Genomic DNA, 21,790 nt, shown 5'->3' on the forward strand with positions numbered 1-21,790 from the left:
TACTCACCAATAAGGTCACGTGTGTTCGCCACTTGTTTCCCAATGCATGCACCTCGAATGCTTTTTTGTTGGCAGTGACAAGAGGCCTGGAGATACCCTGTCTTCACAGAGCTTGCGGAGGTTGGATCCCAGCCAAACAACCTAATGCATGTGACTGCGACCAGGTATGAGGTCAGAAGGCGAGAGGAATACTTGTAGAGGGTGGCCTCTACTGTCGAGTATTCTTGTCGCTCGTAACGAAGAGGGTGCGGAGACCACGTGGGTATGAAGATAGCGGCGCGCGCTGGTTTTATTACTCTCTCGGGGAATCGAGTCGTCAGTAGGGCAAACAGCCACACTCCAGAGCGGTTTCGGCGTCGGAAAGCTATCAAGAATGGGACGGCCACATGTGGGGTCGAACAACAGAGGAATAGGATGATTCAGACAGGAACACAGGAGATAGAAGGGTTTCAAGCACAAGAGAAAGACGCTTCAGTTGTTGTGATCCTCAGATGACGGAGTTTTGGGATCTCACAACCTCAGTCGACGAGAATCAAAATGTCTCAGGAAGTTCGAAGCTCCACTTGACGCTATTGGCGGTGATTGCTGGTGATGATGGGCCGTGGACGGTTTGGGCTGAGGCAGACCGTCCGAGGGGCAGCGGGCATTCAGCGAGGCGGTGCGCCGATAACCCAGCGTGGGTTAGTGGGTTAGTGGATCGTCTCGCGTGTGGATGCTGTAATGCTCTAGAAATTAGCTGCCTTTTAGCTGTCTCTTAGGAGGCTCCGAGGCGCATCGGAAATCCAGGGGAGCCTGGCGGACCTGACGTGCTGGCTGCAAGGATCAGGTCGAGCCGTCAGGGCTGATTTCCGCAGTCAGCCTGAGCTAGATAACTTCCACCTGTCTCCACCATTGCGTTGGTATCCTACGCCAAATGGACTGCATCAGGTTCAACTCTAGGGATGCGACGGCCGATCACACTCGTCTCACGTCACGCCTGGGTCAAGGCATGCGAAGCTGATGGTACACGAAATGGGATCGACCGTACCACATACTGTGCATGTCGTGTGGACGAGCTTCCCATTTTGACGCTCTAAGCGCTGACGATGCACAGCCACGCACAAATGAAACGTTGAATCAGTATCGTACGAGACATTTCATGACTACAATATGAATGGTATCCTTGGGATGTGAAATATTGCTTGCTCATCAGGGTATCTCGTAGTAAAAGCAAAGCAAGGAAACTCTCCCCTGTCCAATCTCCATGAAACCGCTCTTGACCCGTCAACGCCTCTCACTACCCGGAAGAATCATCCTTCAAAATCATCGTTCTCTTTGTCCTCCTTTCTATCTGTAAGGCCTGTCAATACACATGCTTCTGATTACGACACTCCACTGAAGAACGATAAGCAGATGTTGAAGCTGAAGCGGTAATGCCTTAAGATGTCCGCCTTTCGCCCTGGCCGCGTTGGCCATTCTCGGCTTTGTACTGGCCACCCTTAGAATGCGCTTCAGCAGACGAGCTTTTGGCCTTAGCATTTGTACTGCTCCCATACATCACGCTGGCCCTGTTCGCTTTCGCTCGGTCTTCTTTGGGCGCTGGGGTCGAAGACCGTGACTGCACGCATTCTTCACCCCTAGCCTTCGTTACTCGAGCTTTGTCGTTGAAACATTTACTTGAAGAAACATCACCGTCATTGAGTGTTCTGCCGCTCTTATCGTGACAGTCTTCCTGCTGTCTTGTGCGCGAATGACCTCGGGAAGGCATTTTGGCTAGAGTCTCCCTCTGTGGCTGCTCTAGGTTCTCGCGATGTCTATCTATTTCAGAAGAGCGTCGGCTTTGCGAGGGCCCTCGAGGCTGAGGTACAGGATCCTTCTCCTTCTGCAGTTTAGGGATTGACTCTTGCAATTCGTCAGATCGTTGTGACTGTGGGCTCCGTTGCAACCTCTGTAGACTATCCTTCTCCTTTTGTAGATCCCGGGCCTTATCCTGCATGTCCAAAATCTGGCGCGAGGAGGCGTCTTCGGTTGCTTTCCGGTAAACCTCTTTCTCATTGCGAAAAGCGTCTGTGGCGGCTTGAATCTCAGACTTGTAATGTTCATGGGTGCCAGCTAGTACTTGACGCAGTTCATCTATTTCATCGCGATATTTGGCGTTCAATTCTTGTATCTCTGCTCTTTGTTGCGCAACGACAGTTTCTATCGAGGTTCGCATGTTATCCTTCTCCTTCTGATATTGGGCGGCTGTGATCCGTCTCTGGTCCGCTTCTGCCTTCTTTATGGCTTCGCGCTCTGTGATCCAGGCCTCTGTTGACTTGTGAGATTCTTGGCGTATTTCTTCAACCTCTTTCCTCTTCAAGGCGACGGCGGCTTCCGAATTCGATCGATCGCATTCAAGGTCGTGCATGCGACGTGACCATCGATCCTCTTGGGACTTTCTCTCGAGATCATGCATACGTTCCAGACCAGTGACTTTGGCCACTAATGTCTCATCCGCTAACCGAGCTGTGCTTCGAACTTCCTCCATCAATTGCTCTTTGTGGAAGGTATGGTCTTTGACCAGCAAGGCTTTCTCCTCGGCAAATTTATGTTGCAAACTCTCTAGCGCTTCACGATGCTTCTGTTGCATCTCTTCATAGCGCTTTTTCAGATTTGCATTTGTCGTTCTTGCTTCCTCTTTGAGCTGTCGCTCCTTGACACAGCTGCTTTGCATTTTCCTGTACTTGTCTTCTCCGTGAGCTATCTCGCTCTTGAGCTTGTTGACTTGGGCCGCTTGATCCTTCAACATCGACTCAATGCGGTCTGACAATCTGCCTATCCTGTCATTCAAGCGCTCTGCTTGTGCGGCCTTCTGAGCTGCCAAATCACTGATATGTTGGTCTCTAGCGGCCAGATGGCTGCAAGTATTCTGATATAGGCCGATCAAAGCACTGATATCAGGCAAGGCATTCTCGATGCGGTGAAGCAAATTCGCAGGATGATCTAGCCCTGGTGGATACACCAGATGTGACATAGTATTTGAATAAGGGTGTTGCTGTTGAGGCGCAGGTGGTTGCACCGACGCCATTGGTGATGGAAATGTAAATGTCCGGCTCACATCAGATATCACAGGACTTGGAAGTCTTTGTGGAGGATCCTCAAGCCTTGCCAAGTGTCGGTGCACCTTTGCGGCCGGCGGTTGAATATTGGTCGTTGAATGTGTTTGCAGCTCTGGGTTGTTTCGTGGCGGAGGTGAAGGAGGTGAAAGTGTAGAGCTCGGTGTTTGGTGAGAATACGAGTCGCTGGTCGGTTGAAGCATCAGGGCGCTATCGAGACTACTTCCTGGAGGAAGAAAAGGGTTACCCATTTGTGAGATGTGGAAATACTGTCTGGCGCCGTCGCTCCCTTTAGCCCAGGAGTATATTTTATCAGTCTCATCAGGAGAAGACTTTCTTGGCTTGTCGAGAACGTGATGGCCCTCGGAAATCTTGTTCGTGTCAATACGGCTCCCGAGACCTTCTTTCATAGTGTTTTCGGAGTAGGAAGCAAAAGGGTCGGTGCCTGCCCTTGGTTTAGGTGTCATAGAGTCTGCGACTTCACTCTGGTGCTGCCCGTCTGGACGTGGGCCAATCCATTCTGTACCTTTAGCAACTTGTCTGGATGCGTCCATAGTGAGTACTGATTCTTCTTTGGATTCCTCTAAATATGGCTGAAGTGTCGCCGGCGTCTCGATGGAGAACGGAGAGCTGATGGAAGTGGGGTTAGAGATGTTCGATGTCGTCCGGAGGATAGGTGAAGTGCCATTTGAAGCACTCTCGCTCTCTTCTGTCTCAGGCAAAGCCGGAAGTTGCTCAAGGGGTACATCTTGACATGAGCTAGCTGCGGTTGGTGCTACCGTATCGCCTGAGGAGCTGGGCTGGGAAGTGAAAGAATTACGGTGTCTTCTGTCTCGAATTGTCGTGACGCTGCTTCCTGCAACGCTTCGAGTGTCTCCATCTCGGTCCTTTTCTTTGTCTTTCCGGGTACGTACGCGCACATATTCGTATTTTGGATCTTTGGGCATCTTGGGCAAGTTTTCTATGCATTAGGGACGTAAGACTGAGCTTTTTTCAATACAAGAAAGAAACCGTGTATTATGGTGAGAGCGTCAGCTTCGTAATGAGCGCAGTGATGCTGTTTCGACAAAGCAAAATCAAGATGGGCTGAGTCTGCAGTCAAGTCCATTTTGTACAATGTTCAATCTAGGCGCAAGGGCAGTGTGATTCACGGTTGGGAATAAGGCGTCTACGAATGTGCTGAAAATATCAACTTGGGCTTGGGTTGGACAGAGCCTGATCTGATGGGCTGTAAAGTGTATTGCCGCTGCTGGCGACTGGTGGTACAAGGTGCACAGAGCCTGATTGCTCAGGCGAATGACGAATGAGATTGACGCTGACACGTGGTGACAAGCGCAACGATCAAAAGAACGAACCAAATGACGGACAGTATCTTAGACTCAGCTCCAAAAAATGCGATACCCAAAAGACGATGCCACACACGAGACCAGAAGGAAGTGATACGGTACGAGGAGCCAATATCCTGAGTCCTGACCTTGATCGCTCCCCGGCAAACGCAGATTTGCTCCCGCAGTCCACCGAAACCAAGAATAGTATAGCAGGTTGGATTGGGGAGACTGCATTGGCGTTGTCCAAAGAAGAACACACATTCGTTCGTTACTGCTGGTGTGGCCCCCGTCTTGGGCAGCAATACATATTCGACGCCCGGCCCCCTGCATTAACCCAGTCCTGAAGGCCGAAGCGATGTACATCATTTTGGTCGCCGTGTGTGCATGAACCATACCGGTGTTTCGTGTATCTGTCTCATCGATGGCTCAGGTTGGCAGGAAAGATGAAGCATTTGGCAGGTTCAAATAATGTTGTAATGGAATTGGTGTATGAGGTGGTAGAATGGGGGGTTGGCAGAGACAGACACTAGCACCTACAAAGGGCGGCAGAGAACGTCCATTTGCAAGAATTGCCTTCCTTCGGCCGAAAGTGATCATTTTCCGCAAGGCCACCATGCTGTGAAGTATTGTATGGCTAACAAACTCCTATGGATACATCACCCTGAGCTCTCATTGTCTATCGCTAAATGCACGTTCACGAAACCTTTACCCTACTACAGTTTTCAACCGAGCTGTCTGAGCTCGCAAGATTTTCACAGAATTGCAATATCGTACACTGAACGGAAGTGACTTTTTATTCAGTTCGCAAGACTCTGGGCCCTCTTCGCTTAGTCGATTTTCGCTTCCTGTTGCCCTTCTCGAATGCAACAGCGTTGGCGTGATCTCGTCCGACGTTATCAAGATCCTTTACCTTATAGATCCTGATAATCCAGTTTTCACTCGTGAAGGCTTCCTCAAGTGTACTCAGCTGAGGCCCTTCTGCAGGGAGCTTGGATCCTCGGACTCTGTCTTGCGCCTGCCCAGCTGGAAATAGACTATTGTAGTTGTAGTAAGACATTTTGTACCTTACACCACATCAGTATTCGGGTTGCTCCCGGAACAAATAGCAACTCACATCAGGCTATTACGCATCGTTGGTGTCGCCTCGTCGTCCACTCGATACTCGCCCCGAGCGGTGAAATAACTCCTTTCACTGACTTCGTCGGGCCAAATACCCTCGGATATCCTGACCATCCACAAAAACTTGTTGATATCATCACCTGAATAACCAAGAAGACCACCGAAGACGATGAGAACATAGTCCACGTCGTGCTGCCTCAATATTGGGTAGCTGACTTCTTCGCTTGAAGCCATAGCCTTACCAACCGTCGCAATGTGGGTATTGTTCCAGGTGTTGTTGTCGACTAGTGTTGGGCGATCGGCCATACCTCCAATTTGATAACCGTAATCCCACCACGACATGATTTTTGCCTTTGGAGGTGTATTCTGGCGAAGCCAATAATAGGCTTCTCTGTAGTCATCGATAATGTGCTGGCTACCGTCCGGCAGCCTACTCGCCAAGACTACAGAAGGCGACGAGTACGCATTAGACGTCACCCATGTGCAATGGAGGACGAACATGAGTAGATAGACGGTTATCGTGGCAACGATTGATGACTTTGAAAGATAGGAGTAAATTCCCACGACTGGATTTCTCGTTGACCGTAGCGAATCTTTGATGCTCGAGCTGGTATTTTGAGTAGCATCTCCGTTGGCATTGCCGTTCTGTTTGACCGGTGGAGAAGGGTTTTCGGCGACGAGATATGTATCGAGGACACTTGAGAGCGCCAGGGCAGCCGCAATGACAACCACTGGTGTCAAGGTCAACATCAAGCGGACCATAACCCCAGCAAAATAGCTGGAGAGTACGGCGTATATTACGACAAACACATGTTCGTCCTTGAGCTGTTGGAAGCACATGTAGACGCCAGCTGGGAACAGCCAGATAAGCAAATTTAGGTCGAAAAAGAATGCAGGCCACGCCGTTGGCTGATGCTCCGAGACCGAAGCAATGATTGGTATGTGTATCTTTGCATAGCCTGTATCCCAAAGCGAATAGAAGCGACCGCTCCAAGGTGCGATAACTCCACTGACCGTCAAAAGCACCAAGGCTCCTAAAGAGATGACAAAGACTAGAAGCATGAGGCCCCGAAGAAGTGTTTGGAATTGTCTGCTAGGAATTTGCTGGCGGACGAAGTCCACAAATGCCACGAGCTGTATCAAACCAAATACGCCTAGACCCGTAAGCATTTGATATAGAGTGTCTTAGACTGGGACGTACCGAGTGCCGACATATGTTCACTGCTTCTGATTGGAAGGAATCCCACAAAGGGAATCTGCATGCTTGCTAAAGTTCCCAGAGCATACCAAGAACTATAGCTGACGTAGAGTCTCGGGCTATATCGACCCATGCAGATAAGCACAAAGGCGTGCAGTGGTAGCAAATTCGTAATGAATACGTAGCCTCCCCATGCAGACACCATATAGCCATAGAACAGGGCAGTGAGAGCTCCCCACATTGCAGAGCCATTCTTTACTGATTTGATCCAGAGAAAGAAGGTAAATACTAGCAAGAAAATGGCAATGGCTTCATTGTCGTAACTTCCAGCTACTGATCTTGATATGTATCCTGGAGTAATACCCATGAATATTGCTGCTAAGAGCCCGGCGGATGGTGAAGTGCTCATCTCCGATGTTATCAAGTATGTAGCTACCGCGGTCAACCCTGAGAACCCGGGGGCGAGTAGGACGCAGATATTTCGGATATCCACAGGCATGGACAGCAGACGCAAGGCATGATAGATAACTCCGCTTGTTACCATCAAGCCGGGGTACAAAGTTCCACCGGTCACACGTCCGAGAGGATGCCATGTGCCTAGCGAACTTTGCGTCAGCCCTTAGATTTCGCCAACAGAATGTCCACGTATGCATGCTCTCAGGCTATCTCTTTCAGATAATAAAGGCAGAGTCGGCCAGTGCTAAATTCAATGAACTCACGGTCATCGAACCAATCCCAGAAGCTATAGAAGCCATTTTGTACTAGATATTTTGTAGCCCGGAAGTTGAACCAGGGGTCGACTGCAAAGGTTTTAGTATCTTGTCGGCCTTTCCGAAAGTCTTGCAGCGGACGAACATTCGTGTATTATACTCTCGAATCCTGTTCGTGCAAAGCGTTAGTCAATACCAATCAAAGGCATGTAATCAGGAAATTTGATGGGTTAGAAGTCCACAGGGAGCTTGACTTACGTATCACACTGAACAAGCGACTGGCAACGGCTGCTCCGGCAATTGTACACAGAATGATGATGCGAAGAAGAACTCTGGTATTTCTACCGGAGGTGCCCTCCAGGAAAGGGCTGAGAGATTGGGCGACCATTGCGAAAGGTGTTTCTTCTCGTCGACCGCTAACATCATTTGAAAAGCCACGACGACCTATTTGCGGCAAGCTGGCGCCGGCCTTTGTGCTTAAATCCGCGTTTTGGGCATGGAGTGAGCAAGAAAGAACATCCCGTTGCGACTATGCAATACAGCTAATTGTCTACACCCGGCGCGCCAATGATTGCTATGAACGAAGCTCTGTTTTGCTGAGTCTGCAAGCCTAAAGCGTTTGCTTGTCGGTCATCTGCTACGAGCAAGACTTCTGCGTCTTGTGAGTATCACTCAACACTAATCTTAAAAGCCATTCTTCGTCTGCATGAGAACAACAATTTATTTAAGCCTGTGTGATTGATGTAGGACTCTTCAAACATGAAAGCGTAGCCAATCCCGCCGTCAACCAATACAGACACCCAGTTTGATAGGGCAGCACTTGGGATTATCACAGCAGCCAAAATGAGGTTAGGGGGATTCCCCCAGGGTAGAGTAACCTGGAAAGAGCACTGAAGTTCGCAGACTTGGTACTTATCACTTGCAAAACAAATCGCTACAAGATGTGGCTCTTGACGACCGAGGGACCTTTGGTTATCAACAAGCAAGCATTGCGGTGCCAGCATTTCTTGCTCCTGGCTATTGGACGGCCTGGGGCCATTGGAATATACGAAGCTCCCATCAGACTTGGTGTGGTACATATCCGAAGGCGCCCAAATAGAGACCTAAAAATCGTTCAACCACACGGGAATGCTGGCGGGAATGCTGGCGGGACTGAGAGAGGCTTGGGGCTTGCATGAAGCACAGTGCAGCATCGATGAGGAGACGCCAGTGCTTAGACCAAGAGTAAAGCTTCACATCGCTGGCGTCTTCCGAGGTCTGGCCGGCACTGGTCGCTGCGGAGACGCTTGATCTGATGCCAACTCATCTCTACCCATCCTCTTCACACAGCCAAGACCTTTCCCCCACAGGCCCAAGCAGAAGTCGCGCGCATGAGCTAGAAGCTGTTGCTTAGCGTTGGACCGTCTGAGGCTATTTCTTGGGGCATCCTTCACCAGATAGCCTACAAGTTGGGCACAGTGAAGCAGCCTTATGGGGTCGCAGGTTGTTCGTAAAGTCGCCGAATGCTCACCACACTAGACCAGGTTGCGAATAGGGACGCTTAGTCTTGCTTGCTTACTCGTTGAACTATGTGACACCACCACTCGAGACTAAGGGATTGGGTCGCCTCACTGTTCTACGCCTTTTTGCAAGGGCGCAATGGTCAATGCTCCACGCTTCATCCTCATTCGAACTCTCGGTAAGACTTTCGTGATGTGAGCAATTCCTGATCGGCCCACGTCGTGCACGCTACTCATCACGACTTCCAGCGACTTGCATTGCTTCCTTATAGCCTGCCTTATTCTCCTCCTATTCTTTATCTTTCATATCTGAGTTACAAAATTCAACTGCTCAAAGTCTACGCGAGCACGTCTTCTCTCTAGGCCTTCTGTTCAATCTGCCTTGCGCCGAAGATTATACAGCCTCAGCTTTCATCTCCCATTCGCGAACCAACTTCACAACTATGGGCGAGAACAATGAAACTATCCTCGCAAACATACTGACTCAGGAGAGAGCCCTCGTCTTCTCTAATCATACAAACTTATCACCAGAAGACTGTCAACAGAAATGGGAGCAGAAATTTGCCCGTATCAAAACAATTGCGAATCTCAATCTATCACCCGCGCCGCTTCAAATGCTGGCTGGGCAGAGATCCATCTCTCAACCACAAATGTTGCCGTCTAAAAGGCGAAAACTTGTAATATTACCCCTGTTATCTATCCATTGCCGCTAATAGGAGTTCAGGACAACGGCGCTACGCAGCAACTTGGTCAGCCGTGCGATAGTACAGAGTCCCCTCAAACCCCGATTCGGAGGCAAAGCACCATGTTTCATGAAAGGGCTCGATCATCTAGCGGCAGAGATCTTTCTGCTGCAGCTACCCCCATGAAACAATGGCTCGCGTCGCCGGAACCGTTCAACGGCTGTAACCAGCTTGAGCAACAGGCATTTCACATGACGAACAACGCCCGTCGACCACCCAAATTGCTCTCTGTCACTACTTACGAGCCTTCCGAATACTGCAGCCAGGAGGTGACCCTGTCTCCCTTGGAAAATGGCAATGGCTTCCGGTTTCGTCGGCCGTCCATTAATCTCGCGTTGTCGCCTTCTCTCAATACGCCCTCCGACTTTTCATCCTCCCCTTTTTCTGAGTCAATCACATCTCACCTTGACCCTCTCACCGCTCAGACCAGTGTAGCTATGAGCCGTGATACTAGCATGGCTGGCACCTCTTTTTGCGGAGACGTAGAGCATTTGAAATTGACACCAAGTCTATCTCAGCACACCTCAACCAACGACAACAATTTCCTTGACAGTAGCTTCAGCAGAAGCTCAAATCAAGTACAGCTTCGCAAACAAAGTATAGGTACAGTACCTCTGGATTCTCGGCAACTTCTGAGCCACACTGGTGGTGTAGCCGACGACAAAAAAATAAGGGATGCTTTCAATCGCCAGCAACCTGAGCTTTCATTCATTGATGAAGGCGTCGAGGCCATGGGGCGCTCTCCATCAACCAGAACTTCTGATTCCGATAAACCACGAGTGTCTGACATGTTTCGTAGTCAGTCGAACTCGGGCAATCGCACGCTAATTCCTGCAATCAGACCAATCATTCCGTCAACTTCAGAATCCACAATTGGCCCTTTATCAGTGTCTAGCAGCCAGAGCATGAGCCGTACAGCGTCTCATGAAAGTCAGAATGGTCGGGTCCCAATAGCTAAGCTACCACCCTGCGAACGACACATTCCAGCCAAAGCCAAGTGTGACAAATGCAATCTGAAACCCAAAGGCTACCGGGGTGAGCATGAACTGCGGCGACATCACACGCGAGCTCACGGTGAGAAGAAAACTGTTTGGATCTGTGTTGACAAGTCGGAGGGTCAGGATTTCTTAGCAGGTTGCGAACAATGTCGGACTTTCAAGAAGTACAACGCATATTATAACGCAGCAGCGCACTTGCGAAGAAGACATTTCAATGCTAAGCCGCGGGGCGAGAAGAGAAATCGTAAGCTCAAGCCTGAAGAAAAACGTGGAGGTAAAGGAGGTGGCACTGAGCCTCCAATGGAGGAATTGAGAAAGTGGATGTACGATTTTGAGGTCGACAGCGAAGGCCTCCCTCTCAAAGAGGCAGATTTCTTTTACACGAAGTATGACAGCAGTGTAGCAACTTGGGCTCAGCAACTGCAGCAGGATGAGATGCAGTACCCGCCTGAAGCTGGGTTTGAGGGTTTTGACCTCGCCATGAGCCCTGATGTTAATGCTTTCCCCACCCACAACAATAACATGGTAGAATCATCAGGGCGACGCACGTCAGTAATGGGCTCGCCAGCCGCCCTCAACGAGCACTCCTCACCTGCAACACACGCTTCTCCTACAGCCTCCACCGCGCACAAGACTGCAACAGCTTGGAACTCGCCCCAAACTGCATCGTCACAGGCGTTACCAAGTGATGATCCTCCTCTTTTCGACAATTACGAGTACAACTTTGATGACTTGATGTTCCCCCCGAGTTGATTGCTCGTGCTGCGCTCTTGACCTGTAATTCGTATCATGTAAGGTTTACCTTCTGCGCACATATTTTTGCAGTGTTCGTGTTTTGCCGAACTCAACGAATTGTCGGGTGACGACGGTGTGTCCAACGAAAGTGAGGGATTACGATGCCTCGTGGGGCCGTTGAATCCAAAAAGGCGAAGATGCTCAACTACTTCCTCAAAGCTCCTTGGAGAGCTTCAAAGATGCGTTAACCCTCCATTTGCAGTAGTGTAATTTGATCTGGCAAATTGAATATAATTTCCAAGTGATGAAACCTTGACCCAGTCCACGCAACATGATTTTACGCCGAGGGATAGCGAGACGGAGCTAGATCTAGCCTGGCCATCGCTGGGCGCGTAGACGTTGTGCCTCATTTCCTCAAATATGCATTCTTAGGGTATCGAAGAAACGTACAAAGGTCCATAGATCTGTCGACGTTCCGTTTGCGAATGCTTCTGGGGTCTCATTATCAATGTTCAAGCGGTAGGGTTCATTGGACGAGGATTGTCATCCGGGCGGTGGACGTGGACTGGAATTGTGGCTGAGCGAATCGCTGCACTACTCTAGGCTCCTTTCGGCTTAGGGCATCTCTTAGGTGGTGGCTGGCGTCGTAAGCCTCCCCGGAAATACCTTATTAGTACTAAAACACCAAGAAGTTCCAAGACTACCAAGCCTTTCCAAGACGGAACAAATCATCAGAACAGAAGCTTAACCCACTTGATCGCAATAGCCATATTCTCCTACCAAACAATGTGAGTCCCGGCACCTATCTCATGCGGCCAAGCAGCTGCGACCCCAGCGATATTGCGACAGCTCACTGATTGCCACAAAGCACCTACCTAGACAGTCCTTATTACATCAACACCGAAGCAATCAGTGACTCGGCACAATGTCAAACCAAGGCTATTACGGTGGCCAGCAGCCCCAGTATCCCCAGCAAAGGTACGCCCTCCTCAAAACCCTCGGTCATATTCTCTACCCCTTTCAAAAGACCGTCCATTCTATCTTCCCCCTCCAGATACGCCATCAATTTTCCCATCCCCTCTATACCAAAGAAGTCCGCTGACAGCACACACTCTCAACAGTTACGGAGGCTATCCCCAGCAAGGCTACCCGCCGCCTCAACAGGGCTACAACCAAGGTCCTCCGATGCAATACCAGCAAGGGCCACCGCAGCAAGTGGTCGTGAAACAGAAAAAGGACAGAGGGTGCCTAATGGCATGGTACGTCTCTCAGATTCGCACCCAACAAAACAGAAAGGATAGGAAACTGATGAAATCGATGTGCTAGTCTGGCCGTCCTCTGCTGTTGCTGCGTTGCCGAAGAGGGATGCGAGTGCTGCGCCGACTGCTGCGAATGTTGCGCCGACTGTCTCTAGAAGAAGCACATGAACGAGCGCTGACGAGCAAAGACCGTGTTGAGCGATCGGGGGAGGAGCAAGAGCAATCGTGGTGGATTGGGATGAAGGGTGCTGTTGATTACTGCTTTTCTTGTCTACCTGCCTGCCTTGCGAAGAAGTCAAGTAGGAGTTTGGCGTTCACGAATGTGTCTTTCAGACCCCCCTTTGGATCATACTGATCCTTGAGGTGCAAGCAAGCACGGCCACCTGACTTCTTTGCTAGCGAGTTTGTCTATCCTAAATTTAGCAATTGAACTTGCAGTCTTTTCCTTCCCTATCCCGAAAAGGTCTTTGCGGGCCTTGTCATCGATGTCGTTCATACTGACGAATATCAACATGACCATAGACCCTATTTTGCCCTGTAGACTGGTACCCTTTTCTAATCTAAAGACATTGGCATGAACGCTGTCCCTAGCGTTTCATTCTGGACGGGGTTACGAAGCATTGGTGGCAGCTTTATGGGTTGCAGGACGGTGTAAGTTCAATTCGGGGAGAGCAGCGAGTGAAGCACATGCTGGTTTAGGTAGGAAATGATATCATTGTCACATTATACATATCCAAGCTGTGCGCGCTCTATTATATTAAACCGCTACTCATAACGTTTCTGTCCCAAGAGACCAGTACATGCTCGATGATCGATGCTGAATAACAATAAGGAGACTGTTGGTATCATGAACATGTGAAAGGAGCGCATTGAATCCGAATGCAACCCTAACCAGCGACGCCTCCCATGTCCTGTCCAATCCATATCAGGTCTTTTTCCATCGTGCAGAGTCCGTGGTATCATCTTCTCCGGTCGCCCTCTCCAAAATAGATATAGAAAAGAAAAGGGGTATCCGTTAGGTCACATTAGTAGTCATCATAATCAGCATCCACCTCTTCCTCGTCATCCTCATCATCTTCAAGCTTCACAATCCTTCTTCTCCTTGCCCTCGTATCCCTCGTATTCTGCTTTCCTCTCAATCCTGCACCGATAGCACCACCCCTCCCTCCTCCTCCTCCACCAACGCCACCAGAAGCAGTGCTAGCGGTGTTACTCTTCTTGCCCTCACACCCAACGATTCTCCAACTCCCCATATCGTGCCGCCACTGCAGCAATTCCTCCTTCATCAACCAGTTCTTGAGATTCAGGTCTTCTTTCCCTGGATTTCCCGCTCCATCCCCTTTCTCAAGATGACGGGCCACGTGCTCGAGCATGTTCTCCCAGGTATCGAATCCTGGGGTACCGCCGCCAGTACGGGTATGGGGAGCACTGCCATGGCGATGGCCTCTTGGTGTCGCCGCTGGTGAGGCGTTGTCGCAATAGGGGCACATCGTCCCTGTGGGTGTTTGCCTTAGAATGAGATGGCAACGCCGTTGCACGGTGCTCTCAAGCTGTTGTTTCGCGCCCCCAAAATGAGCGTTCAAGTAGCCCTTGGTGTAGAGATCCTGATGCATGCGGCGGAGATGCTGGGTAAACAGGTCCTTACGATCAAAATCGTGTGATCGCTCCCCACCGTTTCCACTAGGGAGACTATAGTTGTGATTTGAATTGAGGCCGGTCGCGCACTTGTCAATGTCGCAGCGCCAAACTTCGAGACGGAGGTGCTGCACTTTGATGTGTCGGGACCATTCGTTCTTAGAGCCAAAGGTTTGAGGGCATCCATAGCGTGCGAAAGTGCAGATGAAAGGGCGAGTATGGGTGGTAAGGGTGTGCTTGTGCAGGGTGGAAGGGGAGGAGAAGGGTTTGTGGCAGTGGGTGCAGGGATAGGTAGAGGAGTCTCTAGGCTGTGTCAAGGAGGAGGTCGGATGGGTGGTGGAGTGAGACTTAGTGATGCGATAGGCGTCATCACGTACAGGTTTCATCATGTCCTTCTGACGGGCGGGCTGACGTTTGCGGCTGCTCTGGGATCCTTGAATTTGAGTCCTTCTGGGATTCCGGCGTCCAGAAATTTGGGACGGGGCTGTTCCTGGTCGGTACTCTTCGTCATCGCTTTCATATGGAGCATCTTCCATATCATCATTCGGATCATCTTCTTGCTCTCCTTCCGCCATGGCTGGTTGCTCCTGCGGTTGCAGTGCGCTCGGGCTCACTGTGGGGCCCTCAACCTCCCCAAGATCACGTTCCATTGCTTGGAATGAATGATGGTGAGCTGGATTCAGGTCTGGACGACCGTATGGCCAGTTACTCGAGTTAACATGAGCATCCCAGTGATAAGGTCTGTCTTCCACTGGTGGGAGGATCTGTGGAAGGGAGACCCCACCTCCGGATGCAAAGTGATCCGGCCTTTCCTGTTTGAAGTCTAAGAATCGACGTCGCTGATGAAAGGTGGAGATGGATGGTCCACTCGTCCAGGAGGAATCAGATGGAGGGGCCACTTTGACGTCTATGTCAGAACGAGCTGCGGGTGTAGGAGGACTTCCTGGGTCGATGGTAGAGGGGGCGTCAAAATCGTTTGCGGCTCCACTACCGTGCCATGACGGGGCATGAGGAACAGAGTCCGGTATCTTAAGGGACGGAGGCACGGAAGGCGGGCTTGGTCCAAAGGAAGATGGATGTGACGCACTCTGTCCACTGGGCCCATGGAAATTTGACGTCCAGGCATTGGGAGCATCGAGGGGGCTGTGGGATCGTAGGGGCAGCTGTTGATCAAGGCTCTGCAGACCTTGAGGCATTGGATATTTTAGCGTGTAAGGGCTCATTTGGCCGTTGGCTTGGTTCTCCATCAGCTCAAGAGCCGAGGGCAGGATATCCAGGTCAAAGTCTTCGGTCCAGGTATCAGTCCACTTTGGATCGCGGTCAACACCAATGTTCAAATGATCATAGACGGAATGAGTTCGTAGCATTGTAAGCTCCTGAGGGGGGATTAATTTCTTCGAGTTTCGTGCCACCACCTACAGCCTCAAAAATCTGCAGGCTGAGGATATTTATAGTTTACGCTCCAGGGAAGACTGAGCCCAGCAATTGGTGGTTCGTGACTCAATGACTCAAAATGTTATCAGCACAGCGCGCAGAGGCGGCGCAAGTGATGTGGAAGTTGTACGGTCGAAAAGTAGACGGGGTGAAAAGAAACCACTTTGTAGTCACTCGACTGCTCGCTATGGGTGACGTTCGGTGACACCAAGAGACGCGCTTTGCGCCACGTTGGCCGAGGATGCAGAAAGAGGAGGCGAAGTTGGCATCCGGCTTTTCGCAGGGCAGTCAGGTTGTTTTCTCGAGAAAGAAAGCAGTGCCACACTAGATGTTTTATCAATTGCTGTGCGTCCACGAAGCATTGGCTTCTCGTGACACGCCCCGGAGCCGCACTAAAATACACCAGGAGGATTTCAGGAGCGTAAGCTTCATCCCATGCAGCAGATGGGGGTGAAAGGGGGACTAGAATAATTAGTTCACTTCTCACCGAACATGTTAGTGTCACGCACCGTAGGTCCAAGATGAACAGGGGTTCTAGCGAAAGAAATTGTCAATAATGAAGCATTTTAAACGGGAAAGCATGCAGGGGTAGCCTGCGCCGATCATCAGAGGTAAGCAACATATGCATATAATCCTTCTTTCAAGAATAGCTCAAGAATAGCTCCGCTCCATGATCGCGAACTGCAATGGTACCGATTCCCAATGGCCAGGAGAAAAATCACCGACAAGCGCAAATGCATTGGACGTTGACACGCTTCATCAGTGTTCACGCGCCGGGTTCTCAGCCGGCACTGCGGCAAGGCATCCTGGATTATTGTGTGGCACTTGTGAGAAACGAGAGAGAATGGGAGAGTACTTTCTCGCTGAGCTGGACTCGGCTGTGCCGTTGAACAAGGTCAACTGCAGCCAACCAGAGGAGCAAGCGCCCTGAGCTCTAGGTACATGGCAGCCGGTTCCAGAAGCATTATTTTCAAACGGCTCATGTGCAAACAATTCCTCTTTGGGCGGTGCGAGCAACAGAGGGTCGCAAGTCCTGGGTTCTGAGAGGTCGAGCCAATGCCTGTGGGGAGAAGTCTAGACCGACGCTCATCGTTCCTCGAATCGGCCGCGGGGGCGAGATTTCTCACGCGTCCAGGGACTTCGCTCGAAGACAACAGCATCGCCCGTGGGTGGGCGTGCACCTGCCTTCGACAAACGCCTTTTTCCAGAAATGGAGTTTGGATGTTTGCTGGGTAGCGTCTAGTGCGGCTCTGTGCTGATCGATTGCCCGATCGAGATCCAGAACTAGCGCGCACTAATCTCTTGGCAGCGCCCCGATACTATGCGGGATATATATCACCTTATGATTTTGGGGGGCGACACCGACGACGAAGGAAACCCCCCCAACCACAACCACGAGACTGCCGGCACTTCCGTAGTACAAGGGGTATCAGATTGCTGACATGCATTCCAATCCTACCCTCCGGCTCTTCGAAATTCGTATTTGGCCCCTCCTGCCGCCCACTGGCAAACCTGCTAGAAGCGCCCCCGGGGGAGCCAACAGCGTCGTATTGTCCTCTCCGGCCGTGACTAAATCGATCCCCTGTTTCACCATTCCGCCCGTCGATTTATCTTGCATCAAACAATCGTCCCACAGTCGTGGGAATGATGGGAGGAATCACCCGAGCGCGCGCTCGAGCCAGGGGTGTAGAGATAGTGTGTAAAGACCGGCGCCGTTCCCTTCCCCGCTGTAGGCGAAAGCTGTACTGTGACTCATTGAGATTTGTACGCGACAGGTGATGCACCTGACCGAAAGGGTTGTATGACGTTCTTTCGTCCAGACCAGCTGAAATGGTGTGACGAGGCGGACTCTGTACGCTTACTTTTGGTTAGAGTTGAATTGACGGCGGGGACGGTGGTCGATGGTGGAGAAGTTTACCTCAGGACTACTTGCCTAACCTTAGGACTAGGACTTCCAATACGTGGTAGCTCGCGGGAGCTTGGGGGAAGCAGCCTTGATTGGGGGTTTGTGGCTGTGTCTCCAGCGGGGTCTTTAGGGCCCTCATTAGGGTGCTTCTTGCCTAGTAAATCGCAGAGGCTGGTTTACGAGGTACAAGATACTTGCTTCGCCTCCACACCCATTGCGACCAATCGAAGAAATAGTCAAATGAGCTAGATGATCCTGAATATGCACAAGATTTCTCCTAAAGGCACTTATGTCGCACTGCGCCCGGAGGCATACTCCCACGTTTCGCTTAATCTGATCTGGAACCACCAACCTTCACGACGCATCGGATGCTCTACCAATGCTTGGTCACAGCACGTAGTAAACGTGAAAGAGCCCAAAGGAATGCAGAATCATCGCATTGATCACCCTATGGTCACCCAATCCTTGCCGTTTTCGTCATCCTTAAAAGGATCACATTGGAAGTCCTTTCGCTAAAGTATGGAGGTACCTTAGACGTGGTTTCAGTCAGATCAACAATTACAGTTTTGGAGGATAATCTATTGTTCTAGATTTCTCCAGATGGAGTGGATATTGGTCAGTTTGTCCTGCCGCATTCATTCAAATTTGTCTTCTTATTTTCTATGTATGAAGGATTTTGGGAAGCTACATGTCTGTTTGGCGTTTGGATCATTCAAGCACGTCACCCCACGAATGACCATTGACTCATACCACAATCCCCACCTTATGATTTGTCAAATATCCATCTTCTTTTACCCAGACGCAGCTTTTTGGAATTCAAAGCACCCGTTTTCGCCCGTCCAACGTACTTGCCGCAGCTTGCATATCCGCAGTTTTTTGCGTGAGATTGAGAACATTTAGAGCGGAGTGAAGGACTCCTCCGTTTCGCATCAATGTCGTTGATGCGGCCATACTACTAATTGCAAGATCAACTAGAGACCAAGCACTCATGATTGATGGCTGTGTTGCCGCACGCGAATCCGGAGTTTTTGGTGTCAAAAGGGTAAGAGCACAGCATAATAGTTTAGGTAAACGGGCTACGAACAAAGTCCGGCTTTTGATCATTAGGATTAGTCCATGGCGTGGACCTACGAGGTGTATTACAAGAATCCACAACTTCAGCCCCCTGCGGTATTCAATTAGGCTTGAACAAATAGGGGACTTTATATGTCCTCCCGCTCTCCTGCAAATTTAGAAGCCTAGGCATTACTGGTAACGTTTTTCTTATCCTCATCTCATGGCGGGAATTTTGACAGGGAAAGAGAAGTTGATCGTAAGATTTGTCCAGTCATCGGATTGTTGTGTCTCTCATTGAATTATTTGTGACAATGCCAAGTCGCATCTCGGTCCAGAGAGCCAATGGATGAAGGAGAGGTATCTCTGGTGCGGCGTATTGCATTGACATTTCTTAAAGATAAGCATCCTGCAACCGCTGTCTCTCCTTCTGACCATTCTCCTCCTGATTCAACTTGACTGTGTGATAGTCGGTCTTCAATTTTCTAGATTGCAATCCGTCTATCTTGTGGAGGGGATCGTTGGACTGCAATTATCGTTATACTGGCTACCATCATCTGATAGTTCGATCCAAGCATCGTTGAAATCATTTTTGAGTGGCATCGCAGGCTCGGCAGTGCCAGAGCTACTAAAAGAAGCCTCGTTGTCCACGTAACCGATGCCGCCCTCTGGTCTGCCTACTGGTGCGATGTGGTCGGACGCTATCAACCAGCAAACATGATCAGGATGGTCTGGATGAGCAGGGTCATTAGAAGGCATTAGCACTTCGGCTTCAAATGAAAGTCTGCAGAATGAATCATTCGAACTACTTCCTCTGTCAGAAGTTTGGAATCTGTTAAATTTTTCATCAGATCCAGCCAATAGGTGCCCTTCGTTACCGTCATTTCTGGCCTGCATTAGTTGACTTGCTTGGCTGTGTTGTTGGTCAGACTGTATTCTCATATTCTCTGTACGTGAACTCATCGTGTGCGTGATTGCTGAAGCTTCCTTCTCATCTTCCCTTACGCTTTCAACATGAGCGGTGTCGCATAAGTCAGCTGCATCCCCAGTTTGTGAGTTGTCGTCAGACCCGATCTCAAGATCGTGCGCGAAGACCGAGGAATCAGCAAAAGGGCGTGACGGTGGAATGCTCGACTCCTCTCTCTCAGAGCGAATATCAATCAGTCTGATACAGTCATTAAGAGTCTCTGCTGTGTCATGTGATAAGGAAAGTGTATTTCGGGGCTGATCCCAGCGCATTTCAATCGAATCAGCATGATCTGAGCCGTTTGATTGGTTATCGTCGGGTGTAGCCAAAATATCAGCCTGATCTCTAAATTCATACTGACCCGAGTTGGCTCCATCGTAGTATACTCGAGGTGCGCGGCTTGACTTCCGAGAATGAGACACGATTACTTCATCTGGTTCGTCAACAAAGCTGACATGGCTGCCACTTCGATAGCGGCGTCGGCGCGGCCACATTTCCGGTTCTTCCGCGTACACTGGACGCCGTTGTCTACGAGATTTGACTACTCGAATATTGCTCGTACTCCTCTTGCGCGGCGGAGGGGGGTCCTCGAATTCATCGACAACAATGCTACATCTAGACCTGGCTCGAGGCGCGGCTCTGCTAACAACCTCAATTTCGTCTCCAGTGGAGCTTGTAGGCTCTCTTGCCATATGTGGACGACATTGCGCACCAGAATTGTTGTCAATAAATATGTTGACACTTTCTCTCGAAGGTGTACGCGTGAGGACGCAATCCCTGTGACGATGGCCGCCGGAAGGATACTGTTGTCGTTGACTCCGGGAATGACAGCAGTCTTCAGATGACTCGCTGCAGTGATGACGATTGTATGAACAGGACCCGTGACGACAGGGCTTATATTTTTTGCGTGTGCGGTGGTCGCATTCACTCTCCTCGCTTGATGTACTTTTGCCACGACATGATCTGCAAAGTCCTGGTTTTGGGACCTCCCCGGGAAGAAGAGGATGACGAGATGACCATGCGGGGGACCTAAACTTGCCACAAGCAGAGCAACTGTGCTTGGTGGTACGTGGATCGCACGGATCCGGAGGGAGTATTGGAACACGCCGTCGACGCATGTAGCGTCGGTGTCTCGAAGGATAATACTCGTACTCATAGTCAGAATCATAGTAATCAAGGCGCGACCATGATTGCATCTTGTTCGATCGAGACTTTCGTTGCCGACAAGGTGCAAAAACGTTGCTCAGTACTTCCCCAAGTACCGATCGATCACGATAATACGCTGACTTCTTGCGAACAAATGAAGGTCGTCGATCCCCAGGAAGTATACCAACATAGGTCTGACCGGGCACCATAAGTTGCCCTGGAGGAATGCTGCTCTGCTGTCAATGATGATTCCGGAGTATTGTTTGGAAATTCTACCTCAATGGCATAGCAACGATCGATGATGAACAAGCATACAAAGCGCTGTTGTGTTCATTGCCGATAACTCAGTGACACCAGAATATCAATGAGACCACGAGGATGTAGCGATATCATGACTTAGATGATTGGAATCGTCATTAGGGGCAAATTTAGGGCGTGGAGACGTGAAGCAGGAATATCAATATTCTTATGATACTATTACAGCGAAACGCGAAGCAATAAAGGAGGGGTCGTTCAATTATGAATAGCAAACATTACTGGTTACTTGCAAGTTAAAGAGAGAGAGAATTTAATGAGAGCGATTGTGAACTAAAATTTGTAGGGCGCTAAAGAGCAGTGTCAAGCCGTGACGGAAGTCACGATGGAGGGATGATGATGACGGCCAATCCTGAATGATGACATTCTTCCGCCCTAAAACACAGCTTCTCAATAATTATGGGAACAATGAGGCAATTGCCAGACGGGTGCAGCAATCATGTATACCATTGAGCGTGAAGAGTCTTTTTCCATTTCGTGAGAAATGGAAGGCACACGTCCGTACGAGGTGGTGGAAGCACTATGGTATACTGCAATGAAGGGTGACCTCCAATTTAGCAGCCGTAGACGATACTCGTTTCTCGAGACTAAAGACGATGTTGATGAATGCTCCAAATGGTGTGAGGGTGTCAAAAGGCGACGTCCAATGCTGACTAATGATATAACTAGGT

General features: G+C 50.0%; 5 protein-coding genes across 5 annotated transcripts; 1 reads left to right on the plus strand and 4 right to left on the minus strand.

The window, feature by feature from the left end:
- Nucleotides 1-1,417: 1,417 nt before the first annotated feature.
- Nucleotides 1,418-4,021, minus strand: KY384_004214 (uncharacterized protein; the record flags this gene model as incomplete). Its single annotated transcript, XM_044812720.1, has 1 exon — nt 1,418-4,021. The coding sequence occupies one exon, from the start codon at nt 4,019-4,021 to the stop codon at nt 1,418-1,420; it is 2,604 nt and encodes an 867-aa protein (XP_044670140.1).
- Nucleotides 4,022-5,195: 1,174 nt separating this feature from the next.
- On the minus strand, nt 5,196-7,817 carry STT3 (oligosaccharyl transferase stt3 subunit; the record flags this gene model as incomplete). Its single annotated transcript, XM_044812721.1, has 6 exons — nt 5,196-5,466; nt 5,517-6,675; nt 6,723-7,316; nt 7,439-7,519; nt 7,575-7,598; nt 7,688-7,817. The coding sequence occupies 6 exons, from the start codon at nt 7,815-7,817 to the stop codon at nt 5,196-5,198; spliced, it is 2,259 nt and encodes a 752-aa protein (XP_044670141.1).
- Nucleotides 7,818-9,793: 1,976 nt separating this feature from the next.
- Nucleotides 9,794-11,422, plus strand: KY384_004216 (uncharacterized protein; the record flags this gene model as incomplete). Its single annotated transcript, XM_044812722.1, has 1 exon — nt 9,794-11,422. The coding sequence occupies one exon, from the start codon at nt 9,794-9,796 to the stop codon at nt 11,420-11,422; it is 1,629 nt and encodes a 542-aa protein (XP_044670142.1).
- A 2,266-nt stretch (nt 11,423-13,688) lies between these two features.
- On the minus strand, nt 13,689-15,665 carry KY384_004217 (uncharacterized protein; the record flags this gene model as incomplete). Its single annotated transcript, XM_044812723.1, has 1 exon — nt 13,689-15,665. One exon carries the CDS (start codon nt 15,663-15,665, stop codon nt 13,689-13,691), a length of 1,977 nt encoding a protein of 658 aa, XP_044670143.1.
- Nucleotides 15,666-19,192: 3,527 nt separating this feature from the next.
- KY384_004218 (uncharacterized protein) lies at nt 19,193-20,350 on the minus strand (the record flags this gene model as incomplete). The annotated part of the gene is made up of 1 exon (XM_044812724.1): nt 19,193-20,350. The coding sequence occupies one exon, from the start codon at nt 20,348-20,350 to the stop codon at nt 19,193-19,195; it is 1,158 nt and encodes a 385-aa protein (XP_044670144.1).
- Between the last annotated feature and the right edge of the window lie 1,440 nt (nt 20,351-21,790).

This window comes from Bacidia gigantensis (assembly GCF_019456465.1).
Source record: "Bacidia gigantensis strain McMullin 20006 chromosome Unknown contig_231, whole genome shotgun sequence".
NCBI classification, from domain to species: domain Eukaryota; kingdom Fungi; phylum Ascomycota; class Lecanoromycetes; order Lecanorales; family Ramalinaceae; genus Bacidia; species Bacidia gigantensis.